Consider the following 26,799-nt stretch of genomic DNA (forward strand, 5'->3'; position numbering starts at 1 on the left):
AGTCCTGATGTTGAGTTGGGGTTTCCATGTGTCTGATAATAATCTACCAGCTGACCCATTATGCTGCCCAATTTCTGTGCAAAGTGTGTGTATGTGCATGAGAACGTGCATGTGAGTTTTGTGTGTGTAGTCCTAAGCATAGCTTTTCTGGAATTTCCCATTTACTTTAATACTTAATCATATGAATGTTCATAAAGTAGACTCTCAGCATTTGGCTACTGTGTTCTCTCTCATTGTGTGGGAAGAAGGCACAAGGGGCCCAATGGAAGGAGGGGCATGGTGGGTTGGTAGGTCTGTGATTGGTGCCTCCATTTGATGTATGGAAGAGAGAACGAGTCCACAAGGCATTCTCTGCAGATGAACCATGGTCCATCCAAAGAGCAGTGACCCCGAAAGCCCCAGGACCCACCTCCCCAGGATGCCTTGACCTGCAGCAGCCTTTTGGTCATATCCATTTCAGAATAGAGAACAGCTTGCCATAGTCCTCTACTCTTGACCTGCAGACAGGACAGTGGAGTTAGAAACTTGAGGTAGATATAGAAATGGATCTTTTGTATGTGACAGGGGAGTAGGGTCGGGGAGAAAGAAAGTAGGGAAAGAAACCTTAGAATGTGCAGTTTCATTGCCCAGCCCCCTGCTTGAAAATGTGGATCCAATGTAGCAATATATATTTCTGAGAGAAGACCAAGCCACCTATTGAGTGAAGGGGTTTGTGTGGGGGCACCTGGAATTGCTGTGTTACCTTAGGGAAACACTTGCCTTCTCTGGGCTGAGCTCAGCCCTTTGTTCTCAAGGGGCAGCTGGCAGACCTTGTTTGACTGCCCTGAGTGAAAGACAACTTCACTTCTCACCTCAGAATAGCAAGCATGGCTTCTCATATCTAGATTGCTGGGACAGCTTCCTAGGAACCTAATGTTGGACAGCCTTGTGACATTGGATGGAGAGTTTTTCTTTTCAAATGACTTGATTGACGATTCTGGGGTTTTTTTTTCCAGTTAGCTTAAAGATACTGAGGGCTTTCCTGGGACTGGTGTCTGGAGGCCAGTGGCCAAGCTTTCAGCAGCAGGCTGTTGGTGGAGGCCTGGCCCCCACTGTTAGTGGCCTACTGTGGCTGTTGAGGATGCTGGCCTTGAGATTCTTGCTGGGGTTCCCTTGCCCCATCATGCTTGTTTGCTGTGACTTCAACTCCTTCTGGGTTTGTGTGAATTCATCAGTCTGGCTCATGATATCCCACCCCATTCCCTCCCTTTGCATTTCATAAGCCAGCGACTGCAAGGCCAGGCTTCCGTTGCCTTCAGCCTCCTGCATTTGTGGCAGGGATCTCAAGGGAGGATTGGGTCTGCTTAGGAAATTGGGCTTGGCCTCAAGACCAGTCCATTTGGGAACTATGGCAGCCCGGATAGCTGTTCTTCCAAGGCTCTCCCTTGGTGGTGGTGGTGGTGTGCAAGCAATATATTTTCTCCCTTAGGGAAAAACATGTGAGCCATGCTGGAAGTTTAGACTTAACCTCCACCTCCCCAGGTGTGGCTGCTGACCAGCACATACACACAAAATAGGAAATCTTTTTTTTTTTTTTTTTTTTTTTAAGATGGGGCAGGGGGTAGTTTCTGTTCCACAATCACTGTTGTTTCAATAAAAAGCAACCTGGTTTATCTATAAAACCTGCTTCTCTTTCTGGGGAGTGCAACCTTTGAACGGCAGAGAACTCTGTTGGAAGAGTAAAGGGAGGGAAGGTGGGAGAAGCAAGATGTAGAAAGTGGATGGAAAGAAGAGACATGGAGGTGGAAAGCAGAAGAAAAAGGAGAAGAGAGAAGGAAAGAGGAGCCAGGGGAAGAGGAGTGACATTCAGGCTATTTTTAGCTGGATGCGAATGCAGATTTCATCAGGCTTGGCTGCGGGAAACTGGCTGTGCGACCGTCACCTTGCCTGTAACTTGCCTGCGAAGCGGCCGTGGTGACTGAATTTTCTGACACTGTCAGAGTTTGGACAACCCTGCCAGCTCCTGGAAGGAGAGCCCCACAACTGTCACAGGCGAAGGAAGCATCAAAAGCACGCGCTGTCGATAGTGACCTGCATTTGCAGAAACTCTGAGGGCTTTCTAATTAACGGAGGAGATCCAAATTAGAGTAAAGCTGTTCGACAAGCCCCCTCTCATGCGCTAAGTGTCACGGTGCAGATAATCATTACATCTAACAAGCTCCTGATTTTTAACAGAAGCTCTGAGGTGAACTCGCTTATAATGGTTCAGTTTCAAGGGAAAAATAAAAGTACCCCCCCACCCCAAAAAGAAGAAAGAGGGAAAGGAATAAAGAACAACCAGAAGAAAAGAAAATGGGGGGTTGGAGACAGGGGGAAAAATGAAAAGAGATTCTCATGCTAGTGCTTTGGGCAAGTGCTCAGACCCCATCCCTGAATTCTTGCCTTTTGTCGTTGGCTGGAACATTCAGATACATCTTCTGTTTTAGATTTTCCTTACTGTAATCTATGTCTGCTAATAGGCCAGCTTGTTCACTTGATGTTTCCCGGAGACAAGCCTCCTCCGTGAGTTATTTCTGACCATTGCAGCATTCCACAGGGTCTGAATTGTTGAAAGCAGCGACGCAAACCGTAACAACTTCCATATTACAAACAAAACGTGATATAGACAACAGTTGATGTAGGGCTCTACCTTGGATGAAAAAACAGACCAGAGGCTCAAAGGGATGTCATCTGTGCCCAGGCACTTGCCTGGAATCCCTTGGGGTCTGTCTGAGCTCAGGTCTCCTGATCCCATCCGGGGTTCTCTGCACAGGGCAGGGGAATTTAAGTCGTGGTTTGGGGTATTGCTTTAAACCAGCTTTCAAAGGGCTGAGTGGAGCCAATCATTTGCCTTCCTTTTGGATGTTGCCCCTGTCCAAAGCGTTTCTCTGCACGGGGCACACATCAGAGGGGGAAAGGGCTGTAAACCTTGAGGGTTGGCTGACATGGTTCAGGAAGTGAGGCATTGAGAGCGGCACTTTTCTCATTCCCGTTCGTTCTCCCCAAACTACCAACGCTATCTTTGCAGTTATTCATGGGAAATAAAATAATATAAATCACACTGCTGATTCTTCTCGAATAGCTCACAAAGTAATCACAGGCTGAAGTGCAGGTTTTCTTGCCGTGCCTTTATCGGTAAATCAAATTCTGAGCATTTATCAGCAAAAGTTAGATTTAAGCATCCTTCCTGTAATGTTTGAAAGAAAGAAGATTTGTTTCGGTGGGGACTCTGCCAATCAGTGATCCTCCAGCTTGACTCTGCTATCAATTATTGCTGCAATTATTTGTCTAGTTGGATATTTAAAATGTCATCAGAAAGAGATGATTACATATTCCAGAAAGCAAGGAACTGTATAATCAGATGAACTGAATCCAGTTAAATGTAGTGTGGTACCAACCTGTCCTTCAAAGTAGAATTCTCGAGCTACCACTGAAGCGGCAGCCTTCTGCCCGGTTTGCAGGAAGCTGATCTTAACCTTGGGATGCAGCGTGCTGCTGGGGTCGGGTGATACTCAAGTATGGGAAACTTTCCAAGTCTGAAAATGGAATTGCTCCTTCAGATACATGAGAAGTGCATTTTGGTTATCTCATTCAACTCATCTGCAAATCTATAAATAAGAAGTCCCTCTATTCTTCTTGCTTCCTGTGGATTTAAATGCCAAATCCTGATTTGTGGTGAAGTTGTCACATGCCCCTTTTCCCACTCTCTCTGCCTGGTGCCCAGGATCTAAGCAGTGGCAGTAGAAATTACAACTGTTTGGAAGCCAAGAAAAAGCTCCATTTCTCACTTTTTTCCAATTCCGGATATTCTCGGCCCTGCTCCATCCATCAGCCTTCTCCCCACACACCTCCTCCACCACACACCCTCCTTCTGTCCGCACCACCAACAGGAAACAAATACAGCTCCAATTTCTTTTTTTTAAATGGAAGAAAAGATACCACAACCTGAACAAGTAAAAAAAAAAAAAAAACCTCCAACCAAACTAAACCCTCTACGTAGAAGGATCTCAAAATTCTAAACGTATAGGAAGCCCCCCACCCCACCCTTAACAGGTCTGTCCCCCTCTCTGGGTGTCAGGTGTGCCCCTGATGGATGAACGGAGTCGTAGGTCTTAGATCTGAACGCCAGGCCCTCAGCCAGGAAACATTAGTCCATCCCCATTCTTTTGACACTGAAATTAGAACCGACTAGAAGCTCTGGAGATATTTTCTGTATCTAGGTGGTTTTCATGAGTTTGAGAACTTTCCCAGTTCACTTCCCAGAGAACATGCTGAGCTCCTGTGATTCCAGAACACCGTGGTGGTCAAAAGCCTCTTCCACCATAACAGAATTGGGTGGAGGGGGGGGAAGGAGGGGAGTCTATTAGAAAATTAACCCCCTCTGTGTGTTGGTAGTGGGGGAAGGCTTTTCAAACACAGGAGCCTTGGGTTGTATGTGCTGGCGCACGTGGGAGAGAGAAGGATGTAGGGGGTGGAGCATCAAAAAATGACTTTTAAAAAACTCACAGCTCATTGAAATGAAAAGAGACATTGTCTCTGCTGCAATCACCCCGTCACCTTTGTCCCTCTTCTCTGTCACCTGCTGTGATCAAGGACCCTGGTCTTGCCTCCCAGGCCCTGAAGCTTGCCGTGACTAAGGTCAGCTGACCACACTGCCCTATTGGGGGTGGGGAGGTAGGGCAGAAATTGCTTTGAGTCTTGAAAGCAGGTTGTGTGCTTGTGGGGGGTGGGTGAGGTGTAGTGTGTGAAGACCTCGGAACAGAGAGAGGTGGGTTCTGAACCATTTGGCTTTTCCTGGGATCCCGGCCTCATTTTTGTTTTCAGGGCTTACGTGTTTCCTCATGTCCTCCAGCATGTCCCAAGCAGAGGCGGAGGCTGAGCGTGGGCCTGGGGCTCTGGCTGGGGAGGGACATGCCAGTTGTTTGGCTGGGAAGCCTCGGCACCCCTGAGTACTTCAAGGTTATGCACTCTCTTCTCTGGGCCTCACAGGCTGAGCCTGGTGCAGCTTTGGGGATGAGGTCTGAGCTGCTGCAGACTTTCTCCTGCTTTAGAGGCAAGGAGACAGATGGGGTCAGCCAGCCCTCCATGCACTTTCCAGGCCTAGCATCCTAGCCTTATTCTTAAGCCCTTTTAGTGAAGCAAAAACTGTGTGTTCTAGGTATGATTATTTGAGCTGAAGGAGTTCACACCGTTCTTTTGCTTGGGGCAGAAAGATGGGGGTATAGGTGGGGGATGAGAATAGGGGAAAGTATGGGAGATTACTTAAAACAAAAATTGAGAGGGAGAGGAAAGGGACACAGACTAGGTAATTGGGACCAAGTCATCAGAAGACCTAAGGAAATTTGACATCCATTGTAACTCTTCTAACAGTAATTACACAGTGTTTGGGAGGTGAATTATTAACCTGATTGTCCATAACGACCATTGAGTAAACATACAGTCGCAGGTTGTCAAAATTGTACAGTGAACCTATGGGCCAGCAGCCACTTTCAAGGGGCTGTAATCATTGCCTGGGTCAAGGCTGACCTGGAGGCTCCTTGGTGAGTGAATCATTGACAGAGAGACCTCAGCGACTCCGGGAAGGGAAGGTTCCCCTGGTCACTGCCAGGTCCTTGGCAGCTCCTTCCAGCCAGGTCATTTAGAATCTCCCTCCAGGAAGACAAGTCCACTGGACAGCACTTGATTTAGGAGTGTTGGGTTGAGGGGCTCTTCTTTGCCTAGAATGATGCCAGGTGATAAGAGGTGGACGGAACACACTGTTGGTTCTCAGAAGACTTGGACTTTGCTTGGGACCAGTGGTAGTGGGTAAATGGTGATCACATGGATCACGTAAGGCTTGGGGACAGAACCATGTAACACACACACACACACACACACACACATATACACACACACACATACACACACACACATATACACGTATGTATATATGTGTGTGTGTGTATGTGTGTGTATTTATATATCCTTCACCGTCCCTGCCTTTGTATAGCCAGGGGCCTCAGTGACCCCAGCCCCCGGAGCCGTGCTGCCCCCCTCTGGGTGCTGGGGGGGGCGGGCCTTGATCTCAGTGGGGCCTCCTCTGGGGGAAGTCCGCAGTCTGCTCCACACTGGAGGAGCTGCCCTGTCAGCCAAGAGCCGCAGGCCATAAATGCAAAGTATGGTTTAACAAAAGCAGCTTTTGAGTGAGAAAGCTGAGTGGAGTTGTCCCAACCTGTCAACTTCAGATTTCTTTCCTCCTCCCCATAAATCAAAAAACGGTTGGTGGAAGGGAGGGACAGAAGCGTTTCATTTTCAGATTTTGTAAGAAAATAAAATCAAATCAAAAGAACCTGTCCCACGCTGATACCTTACATGCCAGGTTTGAGCCTGAGGCAAATTTTTGTGGCCATGTAATAAGCCTCTTTAAAATGGTGACAGACCCTTGACTCTTTGCCTTGAATTACACTGATAAAAGACATTTTATTGCGTTAGAGCCGGGGCAGGAGTACAGGATGGTTCTTGCCTGGTCGGCCTCTTTGAAAGCGCGTCAGCCGTGCTGTCCACACTCCCCACCGCCTGACAGGGTTGGAGCGTGATGGTGGCGGAGATCTGTGGGCCGGTGACAGAGGGGGGCTTTCTACCCAGCAGCTGAATGTTGAGGCTCTGGGAGCAAAAGGATTTCAGCCTGAGGGGCTTGTTAGGGAGAGGGGAGTGCCTCCATTCCTAGTGGACCTGAAAGACCTTGATATGAATGGCTCTGGGTCGGTCTCACTGCTGGGAATGCGTCGAAATGGAGTATAGCTGGGACCTCGCTTCCCAGGGGATCTCTGAGAGATTCCAAACAGGAAATCATTCTGGGGACTGGGTCCCCTTTTTATGTGGCACCCCCTTGATGCCTCTGGAGAAGGGAAAAGGGATTGTGGCCCCAGTGCCCAGAGAGGCCAGTCTCCACACGCCAAGTTCCCAAGTGGTTCTGTCCAGTGGTTGGAAGGGATGGTGGCTCTTGGTCTGAGGAGCCTGGAGGTGTCTAATAATTTCAGGTGTTGCCTCCATTGAATCCACAGAATTCATAAACCCGAGAACAGCCAGCAGCACCCTCCCCGTGGCCGGAGTGGGGCCTCTCGTTGAATGACTGCAGATTATCCATGTGGGCATCTCTTTTATTTTATTCAGGAAATTCTTTCCAGGTTGGTCAGGGGCATAAATGAAGGCTTCGAAATTGGGTAAAAAGCCAGGAAAAAAACCTCTGAAGCCAAGAAAATAGGCCTCTGGTGAAGAGGCTATGTGTGCCTCTCCTTTGTTCTTGCGGCTGTGTCCACAGGGTTAGGGCCGGGGCCAGAGCTCGGAGGAGGAAGGGGCTGGGGGACTGAGCAGACAGAGGAGCCTGTGGGTGGCAGAGGCCTGTTTCTGAAAGAAGGACTCGGTGCCCCAGAACCCTCCTTGATTCAACCTCACCTCAGGCGAGAGGGCAGCCTAGTTTTGTTCCTGAAGAAATGTCAGAGCCTGACCTGCTAGACCATTTTTTTTTTTTCTTTCAGTTTGTAGAGCTCTGAAGCCTTAAATTAGTTCTCATAATTTCCGAGCAGTTCTGTATTAACCATGGGACGTAATAGGTTTTAATTCTGGACAATAGCCAGTTCTGGTTCTAAGAACCTTTTGGCCAAGTTTGTCGTAGAGCATTAGGCCCTTGGAGCGTGGCTTCCCCACTTCCCCAGGTGCTCACACCCCATTTTATAGTCCCAGGAAGGCGAGGGATTACCTGTAAGCGGCTGTCAGATTCATGCCCATATACTGCCTGGAGAACTCCTGAGGTGAGTGGTGATGAGGGGTGAAGCTTGGCCCCCAAGAAGGTGGGCAGGGGTCTGGGTTCCAGCCCTGCCCTCACTACCTGCAGCAGGATGCCCCTGAGATCTTCCATCACCTGGGGAGGTGAGGCTAACCCCTTCCCTCATAGCACCGGATTGCTGTGGAGTCACAATGTGAGAAGGCTTTGAGACGATAAAGCCCTATACAGAGGCCATGGCATACTTTCTTAAGAAGGGCCAGTCTTGGAGTTTCCAATGTGGCTCAGTGGGTTGCGAACCTGACTAGTATCCATGAGGATATGAGTTCCATCCCTGGCCTCACTCAGTGGGTTGAAGATCTGGCATTGCTGTGGCTGTGGTGTAGGCTGGCAGCTATAGCTCCAATGAGACCCCTAGCCTGGGAACTTTCATGTGTTGCAGGTGTGGCCCTAAAAAGCAAAAAAAAAAAAAAAAAAAAAAAGAAAGAAGAAGAAGAAGGGCCAGGCTTCTGGGCCCTTTTCCTTTGAAGGGTTGTGCATATCAGCATGGATGATAAAACCAGAATACTCTCCAGCTCTCTGGGCTACTTACATCTACTAACCACGTCTCTCTCCTCCAGGAGCATCACTGCCCTCCTCCCCTCCAGTTTCCTCCTCCACAAGGCCCAGGAACACCTGAAAATATCAGGGGTCTTCTCATAAGTACCAAGCTTGGATTTCTTAAGCTTATTCTTGTATTTTCTTGAGACTGATGAAAATGGTGATATGGAGGCATAAATTAACATTTGTCGTGAGTTGGCATAGATAAAAAAGGCCCGGAGTGGCCTCTTCAGAGTAATTTGGGAGTTGTGTGGTCTGCTTGCTTTGATAGAGAAGTCCCTCTCGGGCCCTGGCTGGTTATCAGAATTAAACGTTTGTTGAGCAAATGGTCAGTCTCATTGGGTCTGCTGCAGCCACGATGCCTTCCTCCCTTCAGTTGAAAATGCTCTTTCCACTTTCCTTAAATCAGGGGAACACAAGTGTGGTTTTCAAGGCTTTCCAGGTATGGGGGCTATGATTTTTTTCCATCCTCTTCTTTTCTCTGTGGGGTTGGGAGGCATGAGTGGGTCTGAGAATACATTTGCGTAAGGCTGGACAATTTGGACTAAAGCAATGCGTTCAGGACTTCAGCTTCTTTCATTCCTCACCCCTCTAACTCCAGAGATACTGTGGGTTGAGCCCCACTTTAAGAGAGCCCAGGACACACCAAATCTCATCAATGGAAACTGATAAATTAGAGGGTGATTTTTCACATTACAGAAAGATTGTTAACTTTTCAAAAGGTTTCGCCACAGGGTTCCTTTAAATAGTGAGCTCCCCCACTGAATTTAAAGTGTTTGTTTACAGATCATTAACTACTTGACAGAGAGATTGGGGAGGGGGTGGGGGAAGAAGCACTTAATAGGTAAAAGTGTTAGAAGCCCTGCCAATTTTCGATGAGCCTGGAAGGGTGATGAAACATCCCTGAAATTACGTCCGTTAGCAAATGTGATTCAGTTTACAGAAATTCAGGTTACACATGGCTTTCCAGGAACCCTTCAGGTTGGCTGAGCCAGGGACCAGAGGGCGCTGGGGCCTTGCCTCCCTGGTTTGGGGTGGCGGGGAGAGGACTCTGGCTTTTCTTAGAATCCCATGTGGGCCCTCATGTGCCCGGATGCCAGGCTCTGGCAAGAGGTTGAGCTTTGCCACTGGCCTTCTGGCTCTGGCAGCCGAGACCTTTCCCTTTGACATTTAGCCTGAGTTTGTAGGAAGTTTCTTCCTGGTTCTCTCTGACCTTCAGTCTCTTTGGCTCAGGACCCACCCAGGTTTCCTCCTTGAAGTTGAGACAGGTGAGCTTTGCAAGACTGTGCCCCAGGAGGTTGAAATCCACCCCCAGGCCTACTCTCTCTAAGTCGAAGAAACCAGCCCACACTGGCCTGTGGGCTTCACCTCATCCCTGCAAGGTCCTAAGGGGCCTGGGCCCATCCTGGCCGGCTTCTAGGATGGCCCATAGTTAGTCTCTTAACTGTACCCAAGACTCCTGCCCTTGATCTGGTGTCAAGGAGATTTAGACTAGCCTGGGGGAAAAAAAAGTCATTCATCTAATCTGGTCTTCTCTTTTTAAAGACAGGAAAATTTAGGGCTAGAAGGGGGAAAGGGATTTACTCAAGGTCATGCACAGCTGGTGAATGGCAGAGCTGGGAATGAAGAACTGGAAATTCCTGAGTTTGTTCTCACAGTCTCTCCAGAGGGATGGTCCCTAAAGGAAGAACAGAACTTGGAGAGAGGTTCAGGGGGACCGGGGAAGTGGGTGGATGGGGCAAGGCCTCTTTAAAAGTAGTTTCCAAATTCCCCCCAATAACCTGAAAAGTACCTCACGTAGAGGTGGGCCTTGTACACGCACTTACATCCCCCTCACTCACCACCACGTACAGACAGAATCCCCAGCAAGGACCCAAGAGTGGGAGGAAGGTTACCCCACCCCCTGCACCTCATGGCTTTGAAGAGAAGAAAGAGGGGAAATTTGGAGGGAAGGTCAAGTTGATGATTGAAGAGACGTAGCAGGATAGGAAAATCTCCGTGTTTCTTGCACAGTCATTTGTTGAAAATGTGTCAGCAAGTACAAGCCCTTCTGAAACTGGCAATGATACATCTGAAATAGATTATTTAAGCTGGGGAGGCAGTATTGCAAGGAAGAACATGGCTATCAACACTTGTTTGTCTGACTCAAAGGAATAAAACACAGTGAATTCCGCCTTGGCAGACCACCCACCATTCCCGGGGGGTGGGGGGTGGGGTGAACAGTCAAGGTTGTGGGGGGCAAAACAGGACAGATGAACTGGCATAGTTTTGTCAGCATCCACTCTTGTAAGAAAATGCAATGCTTGAAAATAAGGCATTGGGAAAGCAGGATACTTCACAAAAGTCCTCAGGGTTTATTTAGATGAACAGCTCTGTCTCTTTTCATCGGAATGGGTTGGTACATAATATTTAGATTTAAATATTTAACTACCTGTTGGGCCCCATTTGCTCTGTGGACACTTGCAGCTTTGCTTCTCTCTGGGCATCCATACCTGCTTCTCCTTTTGTCTTGAAAGTCCTGAGTCTTGGCTCTCCAAGTCCAGTTCCTAAGTTACCTCTTCCTTAAAGTCCACTCTCCTCCCTTCCAAATGGCAGTGATTTGTCTCCTTTGAATTTCCATTGCAGTTTATCTGTACCTCTCTGATGACATACTTTCTACTTTGGAGCAGAGCTATTCTTTCCAGGTCTATCTTATCTACGAGATGAAGCCTCCTGTAGGGACGTCTGTGTCTGAATTTTCTTTGTGTTGCCCACAGAGGTAGCCGTGGCTTTGGGCATTATAGGCACCAGGTAAATAGATCCTGAATGAATATGTGAAAGAATGAATGAATGGAATTTATCTTGGGTACACACATTTTTCATAGTGAGCTATACAGTTAAATAAAGGTAAAAAAGAAAAAAAACTGTCCTAGGACAATTTGTCTTTTTATGCAGCTGCCCTTCCAGTCTCCTAGAGAAGTTCCACCATTCTAAGGCAAGAGCTTAAAATGTAATAAAAATTTATCTAATTCACGATCAAGTGAAAATACTTTGGGCCCAGAGCCAAAGAATATTATTGGAGTGAACTTTTTTCAACACCCTAAATTTAACCAGCTGGAATTCTTTTTTTAAGTACCATCCTATTCAACCTTTAGAAATGAAGGATTTGCCTTTTAGTGAGAAATCTGCATTTCAACACAAAGATGGAACACAATGTCTTTGGCTTACTTGTTCTTCAGAAAAGCAAGCTCCCTTTTTTTTTTTTTTTTTGAATTATATGCTTTGCTTATGTTAAAGACACAGATTGCAGAAAATTTTGTTTAGGCCTGACAGATTGGTGGCTTGCATTTTTTGCATTTTTATAGATAAAGGGGCATGAAAGATGTCATATCTCCTCCCTACTCAAAGAGTGGATGCCTAGGGTGAGAACTCTTAAAAAGTGAAATTAGTACCATGTTGTTTAGATAATCATGGCTCTGAGATGATGGAATTGGTCAAAAGGGAAAAAAAAAAAGAGTTCTTAAATGAGTGAGAGATTAAAGTCACTGGTGAAGTACCTAAGAGTATAAGGATCATGAACAAGTTTCAGCAAAGAAATTCTGTAGTGTGATGTCTGTAGAATTCTTGCTTTCGTTTGTATAGAGCATCACGATTCAGTAAAATCTTTGCAAAAAGCATAGTGATGGGAAAAAGTTCATGTAAATGCACATTTCTAGAACAAAAGGGAATGCAGTTTTGACAATATCAGAAAATTAATTAAGAAGTCTGTGAGCAGTGAGAAAGCTGGCACATTTTCAATTCACATGGACACAACTCAAGACACTGGCATTGCTAATGTTGGCTCTATAATATAAGTCCCAGAATCTGAGAGACAAGGGCTAGTATCTGTCCTAAACGGAGGGCAGGAGCTAGAAGGATGTGCAGTGGATTTGCCTTCCAGTTAGGTAAACAAGCCTCTATCCTAGACTAGCTGCACTGTTTTTTTTTTTTGTTTGTTTTTATTTTTGTGTGTGTGTGACATGGATCCAGTAATATGGATAGCACTGGAATTGGTTCATTCAGGAAACTTTACACACTTTTGACATGCAGTCTATAAGTTGGCTACTGGCTGGGGTGGGGGCGGGGAGTGGGGACTTGAGAATGTTGTAGGGATTCTGGAAGGGATTGTAAGGGTCCTTTATTGTGGCCTGTCACCAATCTAGGGATCTCTCCCCATCACAGTGGGTTGACATCCATTCTTTTCTTGAAGACTCCAAGTGAGTGGGAGCTCATGCTTCACAGGGTAACCCTTCCTCTTGGGGATGGCTCTACCTCTTTTGTGCCCCATCTTGCTGGGAAAACTGGCAAGTTATCTAGTAAAGAAAAGAAATACGTAAATGCACATACACATTTTAGTGAACAGCAAACATCTGTACACGTAGGTAGTCCTCTAGAGAGGCCTGAGTTTTTTTGTTTTTTGGGGTTTTTTTTGTCTTTTCTAGGGATGCTCCCGAGGCATATGGAGGTTCCCAGGCTAGGGGTCAAATCAGAGCTGTAGCCACCAGCCTGCGCCAGAGCCGCAGCAATGTGGGATCCGAGCAGCGTCTACGACCTACACCACAGTTCACAGCAACCCCGGATCCTTAACCCCCTGAGTGAGGCCAGGGATCGAACCTGCAACCTCATGGTTCCTAGTCGGATTCGTTAACCACTGAAGCCACGACGGGAACCCCAAGAGTTAACCACTGCGCCATGAAGGGAACTCCTGGCCTGAGTTTTTAATTCTTGATACAAGTTAGCACCCAGAGCGGCCATTCAGTCTTTCGGAAATGATGCTTTGTGCTCAGCTGTTTTGGCGTATTTGTAGATCAGTGGTCTAGTGGACAGTAGACAGACAGTAAAGTGGCCGTATGATACCCGTGTTGATTTGTTTCAGAAACCAATAGCAGGTCAGTAATAAAGGAATCTTTGAGATGTTCTTGAGGAAACCTAAAACTTGATTTCCTGATCTTCACTTCCAAGAACATCCTACCTGGCTTACGGTGCCCTGTGTCAAAAGTTGGTCCCACTGTCTACAGAAATATGAAATGACCAGTACATAACATTCAATCAAAGCCATTCCAAATTTGCTGCAGATTGTTAATGAGACCTAGAAAAATAAGATTCATTATTTGTTACTCAATCACAAAGAAACATTGCAACCTAATAATGCACAAGGCATTTCCTAAGTGGAGATGCTGGGTCTGGAGAGACCTTTATGAATCAGAACAGGTTAAAACTTCAGTCTGTCACCAGAGGAGTTCAGGGTATTTGAAAAGATTGATTCAGAAGAGGGCAACACATTTTGAGAGTCCAGAAAGGGAAATAGGAGTCCAGTCCTTGCTGCATCTGTGCCGAGGGCCACAGCTGCACTCACAAACATTTCCACTTTGATGGAGTCTGTGAGGACACCATCTGCCTGACATCTGCTGGTTTGGATGTTGTGCAAAGAGTGTTCCCTCTCTGACAGAGAGCCTGGGCCTGATCCCTGTCCTGGTCAGTGAGGGAGGGTGAAACCTGGATTCCACATGGAGGGATCCTTAGGAATTTCCCAAGCTTGCATTGGTCCTAAAGGCAGTAAGTCCCAGCTAGAAGGGAAGGCAGCCTCCTAGCTGGTGGATCTCTGCCGGGAGGACATCAGAGCTTCTAGTGTCTGTGCCTCCCCTTAACCTGAGATGGCACTTAGGAAACTGGTCTGTGCATATGAATCACCTGGAGGGCTTGCTAAACACAGATTCTTGCCTTCCACGCCCCTCCCCACCAACCCAGTTTTTAATTCTCTAAGTCGAGGGGCCTGAAACTTTGCATTTCCAACAAGCTCCCAGGTGATTCTGATGCTGGGCCTGGGTCTGCACGTTGGGAGTCATTGCCCCAAGATTTCCCCCAGGGAAATCGAGAGCAGAGCTAGACTGCCCACTTCCCTGCCAGCTGCAGGAGCCCACCTCTCCCTGGGGAGAATGAAAATGCGAGTGGGAGGAAAGAGGCCTTCAGTCAGAGGCAGCCTGGGAAGGCAGAGCTGCTGGTTGAGGGTGATGCTTAGAAGCATTAATTGTGAGACTCAACTCTGCCTAAACCGTGATGAAATAATTGAAAGCATCATAGCAAGAAGTTAAACTCTAGGGACGCTATTAACAATTTAGCATTTCCAGTTCCTGTGGGAATGCTGAATCTATTTACCAATAAGAACATGTTTGGAGATGTTTTCAGGGGGAGAGGCAGCAGAATCAGCTGGGGTCCCCATTGCCTTTGCTTTGACACTCTTCCTGGAGGAAGGGAAATGCACGTCTGAGTCTCCCTCCCGAAGACAGTGTCAGTAGCTTGTTAGGCTGATAGGAGTGGTTTGTTTCTCTTCCGCTGGCTGATTCTGCAGGGGAAGCAGAGGTAGAGGATGAAAACAGGGGGCGGTGAGCCAAGAGGCGCAGGAAACAGATCAGGTGTTGTTTTCCAATTCTGAAACCAAGTCAGGTCATTTGGACCTTTTGAAAGGTCCACTCAACACTCCGGGCGGGCCCCTCCCCCAAGAGAGGTTCCTCCTGAGTGGGTCAGGAGAAAGACCCCTCCTCGCTGGTATGTCTTGAGCACTGAAGACCAGGACAGGAGTGGCAGAGGAGAGAGATAGATAGCCCAGGAAAGAGCTCTGCTTGGGGAGTCAGTGGCTAACTGTCAATGTAGTCGTGGGCCAGTCACTTAATTTCTCAAGGCCTATTTCCTCATCTGTGAAACGAAGACATTAGACTTGATGATCTCTAAGGTTTTTGAATACTCAAAAACCAAAACCGAAATCAAATCATGACTGGATACTCAGATACTCACTCTTCTTCAAGAGCCTTTGCTTTGCCCGGTGGTCTAGGGCTGTGGAGAACTGGGCCAGGCTGCTGCCCCCAGAAGCTTAGCTTGCTCCAGGCCAGTGGTTTAGTTGAGGGGTTTGCCAGTGGGAGATACATGCAAATGGTCAGGCCTGGCTAGGTTAACTGTTCTCCCGTTTCTTGCTGGAGGCCTACTCCAGGCACCTCAGGGTCTCTTCCTGGAGTAAGTGGCAGGGAATTTGAAATGAGACTCTCCCCGTGGGAGGGGCAGAGTACCTTGGGCTTTGATGCTGAGGTCACAGTACCCAGTTGTGGAGGTCTCCTAAGAAAAGGATTTCAGTCTTGGCGACACACTTCTTAAATAGCTGAGGCGAGAACAAGTGCGAAAATGGATTCTCAGATTTCTCGTTGAAAAGCGCTATGACTAAATCTGTAGTTAATTTTACCCTCTCCTCTCAATTCATAGAATGTAAGCAGTCAAATGTTTTTTAAGTCCAGCCTTGCCACTTTTGCTGGGTCATTTTGTGGTATTTGTTGTGTTTGGGGTCAGGGAGGAGGACATGCCTCTGTAGATGGTCTTGGGCGAGGCGGCCTCCTGGGCAGGCCCAGAACAACAGATTTATGCCTCCGTGTGAGAGCTTCCACGAGCAACGCCATTGTTACCCACCAGGCTCCTCATGAAAGGAAACTTTGTGCCGGCTGCCCTGGCTGTTCTTGGCAGTGTGATCTATAGAAGGGGAACAGGATGTATTTTACACTTGAGACCTGCTATCCTAGAGCATAACAACAGCTCTTCTAAGTGCTCTTAATATTAAGCTAATGGAAAACACACTCTGTTTACTCACCATCAAAGTCTGTTTTTCTTCTCTCCTGCCTCCCCCAGTCATTACAAACTCCAAGCCTCTAGGATACGTGGAGTGTCCGCACTCCATCTATCCTCCACTCTGTCTCCAGGTTGACCTCTGCATGCTTGGTTAGCTCAAGGTGGACTTGGAAAAGCTAGGCACTCACCACATAAACCATATAATCCCCAGGTTGCACAAACCAAATATTTCCTTTTTCACAAAAATCTCAATGTTAGAAATGCTTGATTTACTGCTAGATTTATGTTTATTAGTGGGAGAAGTCATTTTTCCTCACCAGAGTGCAACCCAGTGCTGTAGAATAGAGGAGCAGGGCCACTTTTTCCGGGTGCTGCTATTTTTGGAATGCTGGTTATCTCCTTGTCTTTGAATGATAGGATTCCTTATCCTGAAGATGAAGACTTGGCCAAAGTTACTTTGACCCCAGAAATCTAATCTTTATTGTCCACTGCTTCGTGTTGTAAGAAGCCATGTCTATAGTGGGTACTCCACGAGTAAATTCTAGAGCGTGGTCCAACCTTGAGATGCCCAAAGTTTCCTTGTCATTGAAGGTGCTGTCATAAATACAGCATGGGGGGCAGTGGGACATGGTTCTGGAAGAAATGATTCATAAATCACTCATTTCCTGTGAGCTTATTGTTTCTGCTTGAGCTTGTCTCTAGAGTAAATGTATGCATGTTAAACCAGCCTTGCAGATAAATCCCCCCATTTTGCCAACCTGCCAATCATGTTACCAAGTTTTCCCCTTGCTATTTACACATCTCTTATTATCAGACAATAATCAGACAAGACAAACAAATGAACCAAAGAACCCACCCCATACCTAAAACAAAAATCTTCTCTTTTGTCAAAAAAAGACCAAAATTAAGGAGTTTCTGTAGTGGTGCAGCGGGTTAAGAATCCAACTGCAGTGGCTCGACTTGCTGTGGAGGTGTGGGTTCAATCCCCAGCTTGGTGCAGGGAGTTAAAGGATCCTGCATTGCTGCAGCTGTGGCATAGGTCACAGCTGAGGCTTCGTTTCAGTCCCTGGCCTGGGAACTTCCATATGTTGTGGGAGCAGCCATTTAAAAACAAACAAACAAACAAACAAAAAAACAGACCAAAGTTAAAAGAGTTCTCTGGTGGCTTCGTGAGTGAAGGTCCAGCATTGTCACTGCTGTAGCTGTGGTGTGGGTTCAATCCCTGGTCTGGGAGCTTCCACATGCCTCGGATAGAGCCTAAAAATAAAAACAAAACAGAACTGTGGGAAATAACTCACCACTGTTCTTTTGATGCAGGCCTTGGGCCTGTGAACTATCTGCAAGGCTGTTGTAATGATGTTAATCTATTTTAATGGAATTGAAATGTGATATCCTGTGGTTTATGATGCTCATTGTTTATAGCTTTAGTGCTTGATTGTGGGTTTCTTTCACAGATAAACTTCTGCACTGGAGGGGCCTCTCCTCCCCTCGTTCTGCACATGGAGCTCTAATCCCCACGCCCGGGATGAGTGCAGAATATGCCCCGCAGGGTATTTGTAAGTTGAGCATTATTTCTTCTACAAATGTCCATGTGTGTAGAGAAGAGAGTTTCTAGAAATTACCCTTACTTTTTAAGTATGGAAAGGAGTTGCTTCCAAAATACATTGGCACCTGCCTATGTATTGTTCCATTACTCACTTGTCACCTGCTTCCCCAGTCCACTCAGCCCCCAGTGGCTCCCCCCGCCTTTTTCTTTCTCTCCTGACTGAAGGTGTGGGGCTCATAGCTGCTCATCCCTGTGGGTCTCCTCCCAGGGTCTTGTGTGGCTCCACAGTAGCTGCTGACTGCATACCTCTGTGTGTTCAGGGCCCATTTTATTGCTGGACATTCATTCCCATGGCCTCTTTTAGGACTCTGAATTGATCCCATGGCATACATCTTCTGCAGAGGCCAGAACCAAAAGGAGTCCATTTTAGAGCTACTCTAGAGTTATCCTCATGCATGTTATATATGCATTTGTATGTGTATTTAAACATGGTATATTTTTATATATGCATGGTATATTATATATGTACATACATATATAATTTCTACTTGTTTTTCTCCTAGATTTAGAGAAAAATGCACAGCATTGTTGCTAAAATTCAGTGATACCACCCCCACCACCACTGCCACCTTCCAGTTACTTGTTCAAGCCAACTTTTATAGTGGGGATCTTGTTATGAAATTTAGATTTGTATGTTTATAAAAATGTTTTTGAAAGATGTTGTTTTATAAGGTAATACAGCTTGCTTTTCTCTGTAGGAATAAATGGTATGAGTCATGCATAGCTAAAAAATCAGATGGGGTGGAGGGTGGGGGTGGGGGCGGGGGGTTGATTCCACCCCAAACACAAAAAAGCGGGTTCAAGAGGAAAAGAAGTGTGACATCTTATTTGCATTTAAGGAAAATAGTTTCATTTTGAAATTAAAAAAAAAAAAAAAACCTGTTGTGGAAAGAAAAAAAAAAGGGAACCTGTCATGGAAAGGGAATAACAAAAAGAGCAGGATGTTGGAGCTGGGGCCTTAAAAGGGACTGGGAGGTACACTCGACCCAGTCTCATGAATGTATCTGCAGGGCAGAGCCTGCACCCTGAGACCAAATTCAAAGCTAGTTGTTTATTTTGATTAACTCCTAGGTAATCCTAGGTAACAATGAGTTATTGTGCGAATTACACAAGCCCTCGGGTCCTGAGGGCTGGGCGGTGCAAGGGTTAAAAGCACATCCTCTTCCCCTAACCTGCCCCCCCAGTGACCGAGCTGGGCTGCAGCCTGGCTTAGGTCACCTATTGCATACAGTTTAGGGGATTGGACTCATGATTTCGAGTCCCTACATGCTGACTGGGTGGGGAGAGCTCTCCTTGTTCGCTGGGGGTGCCTGGGGCCCATGCTTGGCTGTGGGAACAGAGCCACCCTTGGAGGGAAGGGAGGGGGAGCTGGGTGGCCAAAGGCTGCTGCCTGGGAAACAGTTTAGTTCAGCTCTCCAGCTTGATCCTCCTGAACGCAGGGAGTTTGATCTGAGAGAGTGGGGAACTAGGAACCTGATAAGGAGCCCCCCTCCCCACCCACCGTGCTTCCGGCACTAGGAGGGAGCCTAGTTTGCTGGTACCCAGGCTGGCAGGACCAGTTTAGGAGTGACCAGAACAAGGTATGTGGAAACGGGTTGTAGGGTTCCAGAAAGTTCTTGAGCAAAGCTGACCCGCACCCCACGCAGCTCCCTTAACAAGCTGCCCCTGGCTTTCAGGGCATATAGCACTTACCTCATAGCTTCCCTTGCTGGTGGCCTTAAAATACCCTCCTTCTCCCCCCCCCCACCCCCAACCTTCCTCTAGCCAGGGCCTCCTCTTGGCCTGGGAAGGCCTGGATTTTCTGGATGCCAGTTTTTCCCCTGAAAGCCCTTGTGAACGTGTGAGGTGTGGTTAGTCATCTTGCTAGGTAACTAATCAAGCCAGGTAGTAATGAAAACTCACAAACGTATTGGACTTGATAGTTTACAGAGAGCTTTTGTATACGTTTGTCATTTGAGCCTCATGATTCTTTGAGGCACTGTTTTTATGCTCATTTACAGATGGGAAACTTAAGTCTCAGAAAAATTAAATGACTGTCCCAGAGCCACCAGCTAGTAAACAGGAGCCAGGGGTCACTCATGAGACCTTGCTCTTCTAAATCCTGAGGCTTAGGCCACATGACTCTTGAGCATTGGTGACATACTAGAAATGGGGTCATTCCTTCCCATACAATAAAATGAAATCAAGTAAAAGCTATAGGTGAGCTGATCACTAGATTTAACTGTTTCCATGCCTGGAGTTCTATACTTGGGGCCAGGTCTCCGTTTATTGCTCTAAATCAAAACAATCCCCGTGAATGCCCAATGAGGCTCTCAAATTGAGAAGTTGATTTTCATCAGAGTAAATGAAGAATATTACTATATTTTACACATCAATAAATCAATGTAGCTCTAATTTTGCCACGCAGGAAATCAATTCTGGTCTTTCTAAACCATCAAAGATGTTATGAACAAAGTAATTTCACAAATTATGGCAAGTAACACGTTTATTGATGACTGCAGTTTAGGAATTTAGAATCTGCGAGCACTGTAATGTAATATGGTGCACTGGCATGAGCTGAGTGAAATACAGATTATATGGTGAAACTGTAATGCATCATTTGCTATTAGTGGACTGGTAATAATTACCAGTTTCAAAGCAGCTCTTTCCATGTAATCTTTAGTCTCAATCGTAACAGCCCTTCTCATTGACATTGTGATTACACTGGCTGCCCTCATGATCTAGAATATCTAGTTGATGGGAATACTAAAATGTGGTAGTGAAAACTGTATGTTGTATGCTCATTATAAGATAAAATGCCATTTTCTCTGACCTGATGTATGAGAGAGAGGGGAGGGTAATAGCACAGTGTTAACATATTATAGCATGATCCCATAACTGGCTCTGCAAACAAAATTTTAGGAAGTTCAGGGCAGCAAAATGAAATGGACTTTTCTCATTTAAGCCTTTTTGAAAGGATACAGGTGAGATCCTTGATGTAGTGCTGTGCATTTCAGCATTTGTCAACGGTCACATTCCAGACGTATGCAAAATGAACATCGCTAATTATGGGTCCAGTCCTGGGATGCAATAGAATCTTATAAGGTAAAATATGATTTAGAGGCATTTGTAGTGATGAAAGTGTTAAGGACTTGCTTCAGCTGACAAATCTCCTTTTTACTTACCCGATTCAGATTGTCAGGCTAAATGTATGATAATAACACAGAGTCCTGGAGAGGCAAAGGAGAAAGCCACAGAGGGTCATGGTAGTTGGAACCAGATAGTTTTTTCCTCCCCATTTAGGACCCAAGTCATTGTTCACCACCAACAAAAAATTTATGAAAATACTCTCAACGATGCTTTTTATTTCCCTTTGAAGAGAAGAGGCAAACAAAAATAGGCAGATAATGTGATACTAATGTCAGCATTTTCTTTCAAAATCTTTCTGCCTTCCCCCCCCCCTCCACATTAGGCAAATGTTTGAAACCTAATTTTGGTATCTTATCATCTCATCTTGTTAAAAGAGATTTACCCAGGAGTGGGATATATTGAGTGAGATTATAAATGCATTGTAAAGTAAATTACAAGGTCAGGGCGAGGAGTCCATTATTCAGACAAGTGCTTAAGTGAGGCTAGCTTGTTTTGGAACACGAGTATTTGGGGCTCCTGAGAAGAGGCTGCCAGCTTTTCTTTCTGACTTGCTAAAAGGAGGGATCATCACTGATGAGTTCCTAGTTCCCACTCTTTAACTCCACGGTGAATTTTTTTTTTCCTTTTCAAAAGTTTCAGACAAATACTATCTGTAGCCTTAAGGAACTCCTCTTTTAAAAGGCGGGGGCGGGGAGGGGGCTAATGTGTAGTTCCCATTGGTGTTTTATCCAGTGTCTTTTTTGGAATTCCTGGGACGTTTTCCATTTTTCTCATCCTAGTCCTTTGGCCACCAGCGTCTGTGCCCCCTTTTAATACTGAGTTGTCTAGTAAACTGTTAGTTACTCCCCTGGTGTCTATGTGTTTTTAATTTAGCTATCTCCAGAAAGGAATGATTGGGAAGTCAAGCTGGCCCCTCTTTGCCACAGCGGCATTTCCCACTCTCGGGTTCTTTTCAGCGAGAGAGAAATAATGTGACTTAAGCAGGGCCCCTCTCCAGACGGCTTGGCTACTGGCCAATGAGTTGACTAGCTGAACTGTATCTTTCTGTTTCTTTCTCAACTGGAGCTGAGGCTCAGCCGAGGGCGCAGGATGTTGTATAATTTGGTTCACGTTGTTAGCCTCTCAAAATAATGAGGAGGAGGCTAGTGTAGCATTTCTCAGCCTGCTGCCCGTCATGTGCTGGCTGCGTTAACTGTTCTTAAACTAGGATGCCGTGTCTGCTTAAGTTGGCACTGGACGCTCCACCTAACTTGTTGGACTGGGAGGACGACAACTAAAGATTTGATACGGCCTGTAGGTTAAATACAAATTAAATTTCTCTTTTGAAATTTTTTTGCAGCACCCCTTGAGATAAAAATGGGAGTCCTTGTGGGGTGTTGCAGAACCAAAGTCAGGACCCTTTGACCCTCACATAGGCTGGAATGTGAGAATGTTGCTGGTCTCTCTTCCATGTGATCATTTCATGAGTACCTTCTCATTTTTTAACAATATCAACAATTAGTGCGTTTCAGGCTAAGATTAAAAGCATCTCTGGGGCCACAGAGAATTGTAATGAGTCGACCTTCTCTTTTCTGATATCTCCATGAAATGATTGCCTATTTAGAAAGTTCACCTGCCACCCAGGGGGATTTAGGAAGCAGGAAAGTTTCCCTTAGGCCACCTTGTCCAAGTCCCTCATGTAACAGATGAGGAAACAGAGGCATAGAAATGAAATGTGGCCTGTCCCAAATCACAGCTGGTGAAAGACTGGAAAGTTCAGGTGTTTGCTTAACATCCTTAGAATCTTGGGATCCTCAGCCTCAAGCTTGAAATGGTCTAGGTTTTTCTGCTTTAAAGATGAGATTTAAAATTCTTAGAACTGAGTCAAATGGCAGGAAGACTGATTTGACAAACATTTCCTGGGCATCAACCACCAGATGTGCCAGCCCCATCTAAGCGCAGGGCATAAGGTCAGTGAGCACTTAGGTCTTGGGGTTGAGGGCTGGGGACAGGGAAGGCTGGAGGTGGAACATAAATAAGCAATTGCTGATGCCCTCCTCAGTGATTAAACATTGATGTTGGTGTTGTATTATTTTGCAGGTAAAGATGAGCCCAGCAGCTACACATGTACAACTTGCAAACAGCCATTCACCAGTGCATGGTTTCTCTTGCAACACGCACAGAACACTCATGGATTAAGAATCTACTTAGAAAGCGAACACGGAAGTCCCCTGACCCCGCGGGTTGGTATCCCTTCAGGACTAGGTGCAGAATGTCCTTCCCAGCCACCTCTCCATGGGATTCATATTGCAGACAATAACCCCTTTAACCTGCTAAGAATACCAGGATCAGTATCGAGAGAGGCTTCCGGCCTGGCAGAAGGGCGCTTTCCACCCACTCCCCCCCTGTTTAGTCCACCACCGAGACATCACTTGGACCCCCACCGCATAGAGCGCCTGGGGGCAGAAGAGATGGCCCTGGCCACCCATCACCCGAGTGCCTTTGACAGGGTGCTGCGGTTGAATCCAATGGCTATGGAGCCTCCTGCCATGGATTTCTCTAGGAGACTTAGAGAGCTGGCAGGGAACACGTCTAGCCCACCGCTGTCCCCAGGCCGGCCCAGCCCTATGCAAAGGTTACTGCAACCATTCCAGCCAGGTAGCAAGCCGCCCTTCCTGGCGACGCCCCCCCTCCCTCCTCTGCAATCCGCCCCTCCTCCCTCCCAGCCCCCGGTCAAGTCCAAGTCATGCGAGTTCTGCGGCAAGACGTTCAAATTTCAGAGCAACCTGGTGGTGCACCGGCGCAGCCACACGGGCGAGAAGCCCTACAAGTGCAACCTCTGCGACCATGCGTGCACGCAGGCCAGCAAGCTGAAGCGCCACATGAAGACGCATATGCACAAGTCGTCCCCGATGACGGTCAAGTCTGACGACGGCCTCTCCACCGCCAGCTCCCCGGAACCCGGCACCAGCGACTTGGTGGGCAGCGCCAGCAGCGCGCTCAAGTCCGTGGTGGCCAAGTTCAAGAGCGAGAATGACCCCAACCTGATCCCGGAGAACGGGGACGAGGAGGAAGAGGAAGACGACGAGGAAGAAGAAGAAGAGGAGGAAGAGGAGGAGGAGGAGCTGACAGAGAGCGAGAGGGTGGACTACGGCTTCGGGCTGAGCCTGGAGGCGGCGCGCCACCACGAGAACAGCTCGCGGGGCGCGGTGGTGGGCGTGGGCGACGAGGGCCGCGCCCTGCCAGACGTCATGCAGGGCATGGTGCTCAGCTCCATGCAGCACTTCAGCGAGGCCTTCCACCAGGTCCTGGGCGAGAAACATAAGCGCGGCCACCTGGCCGAGGCCGAGGGCCACAGGGACACTTGCGACGAAGACTCGGTGGCCGGCGAGTCGGACCGCATAGACGATGGCACTGTTAACGGCCGCGGCTGCTCCCCAGGCGAGTCGGCCTCGGGGGGCCTGTCCAAAAAGCTGCTGCTGGGCAGCCCCAGCTCGCTGAGCCCCTTCTCCAAGCGCATCAAGCTCGAGAAGGAGTTCGATTTACCCCCGGCCGCGATGCCCAACACGGAGAACGTGTACTCTCAGTGGCTCGCCGGCTACGCGGCCTCCAGGCAGCTCAAAGATCCCTTCCTTAGCTTCGGAGACTCCAGACAATCGCCTTTCGCCTCCTCGTCGGAGCACTCCTCGGAGAATGGGAGCTTGCGCTTCTCCACGCCGCCCGGGGAGCTGGACGGAGGGATCTCGGGGCGCAGCGGCACGGGAAGTGGAGGGAGCACGCCCCATATTAGTGGTCCGGGCCCGGGCAGGCCCAGCTCAAAAGAGGGCAGACGCAGCGACACTTGTGAGTACTGTGGGAAAGTCTTCAAGAACTGTAGCAATCTCACTGTCCACAGGAGAAGCCACACGGGCGAAAGGCCTTATAAATGCGAGCTGTGCAACTATGCCTGTGCCCAGAGTAGCAAGCTCACCAGGCACATGAAAACGCATGGCCAGGTGGGGAAGGACGTTTACAAATGTGAAATTTGTAAGATGCCTTTTAGCGTGTACAGTACCCTGGAGAAACACATGAAAAAATGGCACAGTGATCGAGTGTTGAATAATGATATAAAAACTGAATAGAGGTATATTAATACCCTCCCTCACCCCCACCTGACACCTCTTTTTTTCCACCACCCGCCCCTTTCCCTAGCGCCCTCCAGCCCCACACCCTGTAGGATTTTTTTCTAGTCCCATGTGATTTAAACAAACAACAAACAAACAAACAAATAACGAAGCTAAGAATATGAGAGTGCTTGTCACCAGCACACCTGTTTTGTTTTTTTTGGTTTTTTTTTTTTTTTTTTCTTTTTTCTTTTTTCTTTTTTTCCTTTATGTTCTCACCGTTTGAATGCATGATCTGTATGGGGCAATACTATTGCATTTTACGCAAACTTTGAGCCTTTCTCTTGTGCAATAATTTACATGTTGTGTATGTTTTTTTTTTTGTTTTGTTTTTTTTTTTTAAATTTAGACAGCATGTATGGTATGTTATGGCTATTTTATTTTTTTTTTTTTTTTTTTTTTTTTTTTTTTTTTTTTTTTTTTTTTTTTTTTTTTTTTTTGTTGTTGTTGTTGTTATTGTTGCTATTTTTGGCCGCTCCGCGCATATGGAGGTTCCAGGCTAGGGTTGAATGGAGCTGTAGCCACCGGCCTACGCCAGAGCCACAGCAACGCGGATCCGAGCCGTGTCTGCAACCTACACACAGCTCACGCAACGCCGGATCGTTAACCCACTGAGCAGGCAGGGATCGAACCCGCAACCTCATGGTTCCTAGTCGGATTCGTTAACCACTGCACCACGACGGGAACTCCTGTTATGGCTATTTTAAATTGTCCCCGATTCGTTGCTGAGAAAACATGTTGCTGTTTCCAGTTCCGTTCTGAGAGAAAAAGAGAGAGAGAGAGAAAAAGACCATGCTGCATACATTCTGTAATACATATCATGTACAGTTTTCTTTATAACGTGAGGAGGAAAAACAGTCTTTGTATTAACCCTCTATAGACAGAATAGATGGCACTGAAAGAAAAATCTCTCCAAGCTAAATGTCTGTCTCTAAAGGGTTAAATGTATCAATTGGAGAGGAAGAAAAGGCCTTGAATTGACAAATTAACAGAAGAACAAAACAAGTTTATTCTATCATTTGGTTTTAAAATATGAGTGCCTTGGATCTATTTAAAACCACGTTGATGGTTCTTTCTACTTGTTGTAAACTTGTAGCTTAATTCAGCATTGGGTGAGGTAATAAACCTTAGGACCTAGCGTATAATTCTATATTGTTTTTCTCACAACAATGGCTACCTAAAAATATGACCCATTATGTCCTAGTTAATCATCATTTTTCCTCTCGTTTAATCCTGTAAGCAAAACTGATTATACCAGTATAAAAGCTATTTTGCTCCTGGTGAGAGCTTAAAAGAAATGGGCTGTTTTGCCCAAAGTTTTATTTTTTTTAAATGATGATTAAATTGAATGTGGAACGTGCAAAAGCCCTGGAACACGATTAAATACATTAGTAAGGGATTATTTTATGAAGATAACTTGTTTTAAATAATGTCTTTTGAGAAAGATTCTGGCACCAGAAAAAATAGATCCAGATCGACTTGGTTGTCAAATGGACAATCAAATGATAAACTCTAAGACCTCGTCTAGCATATTAAAAAGAAGAGACTGACTATAAGGTTTGACAGAGGGTAACAGAGGGAAAAAATAGGCGATTTATTAGCACAATGTGGTACTTATTTGCCATTTTAAACTAGAACAGGTGTATAAGCTAATAATGATACAATGATGATTAACTATGAATTCTTAAGACTTGCATTTAAATGTGACATTCTTAAAAAAGAAGAGAAAGAATTTTAAGAGTAGTAGGATATATGTCTGTGCTCCCTAAAAGTTGTACTTCATTTCTTTTCCATACACTGTGTGCTATTTGTGTTAACATGGAAGAGGATTCATTGTTTTTATTTTATTTTTTTAATTTTTTCTTTTTTATTAAGCTAGCATCTGCCCCAGTTGGTGTTCAAATAGCACTTGACTC

At 46.4% G+C, this 26,799-nt stretch overlaps 1 protein-coding gene across 11 annotated transcripts in view; it reads left to right on the forward strand.

Moving 5' to 3' along the window:
* Positions 1–26,799, forward strand: part of BCL11A (B-cell CLL/lymphoma 11A) — a 100,949-nt gene that overhangs the window by 67,472 nt on the left and 6,678 nt on the right. For 4 of the 11 annotated variants that reach the window (XM_021085694.1, XM_021085693.1, XM_021085695.1 and 1 more), the window contains 2 exons: positions 17,461–17,562; positions 22,821–25,255. In XM_021085694.1, the coding sequence (XP_020941353.1) occupies positions 17,461–17,562; positions 22,821–24,841 (2,123 nt within the window). In that variant the 3' untranslated portion in view covers positions 24,842–25,255. Of the gene's footprint in view, positions 1–17,460; positions 17,563–22,820; positions 25,256–26,799 lie in introns of those variants that run through there. The other 7 variants (XM_021085698.1, XM_021085696.1, NM_001297634.1 and 4 more) reach the window with 4 other exon arrangements.

Source organism: Sus scrofa, chromosome 3, assembly GCF_000003025.6.
Source record: "Sus scrofa isolate TJ Tabasco breed Duroc chromosome 3, Sscrofa11.1, whole genome shotgun sequence".
Taxonomy (NCBI): Eukaryota; Metazoa; Chordata; class Mammalia; order Artiodactyla; family Suidae; genus Sus; species Sus scrofa.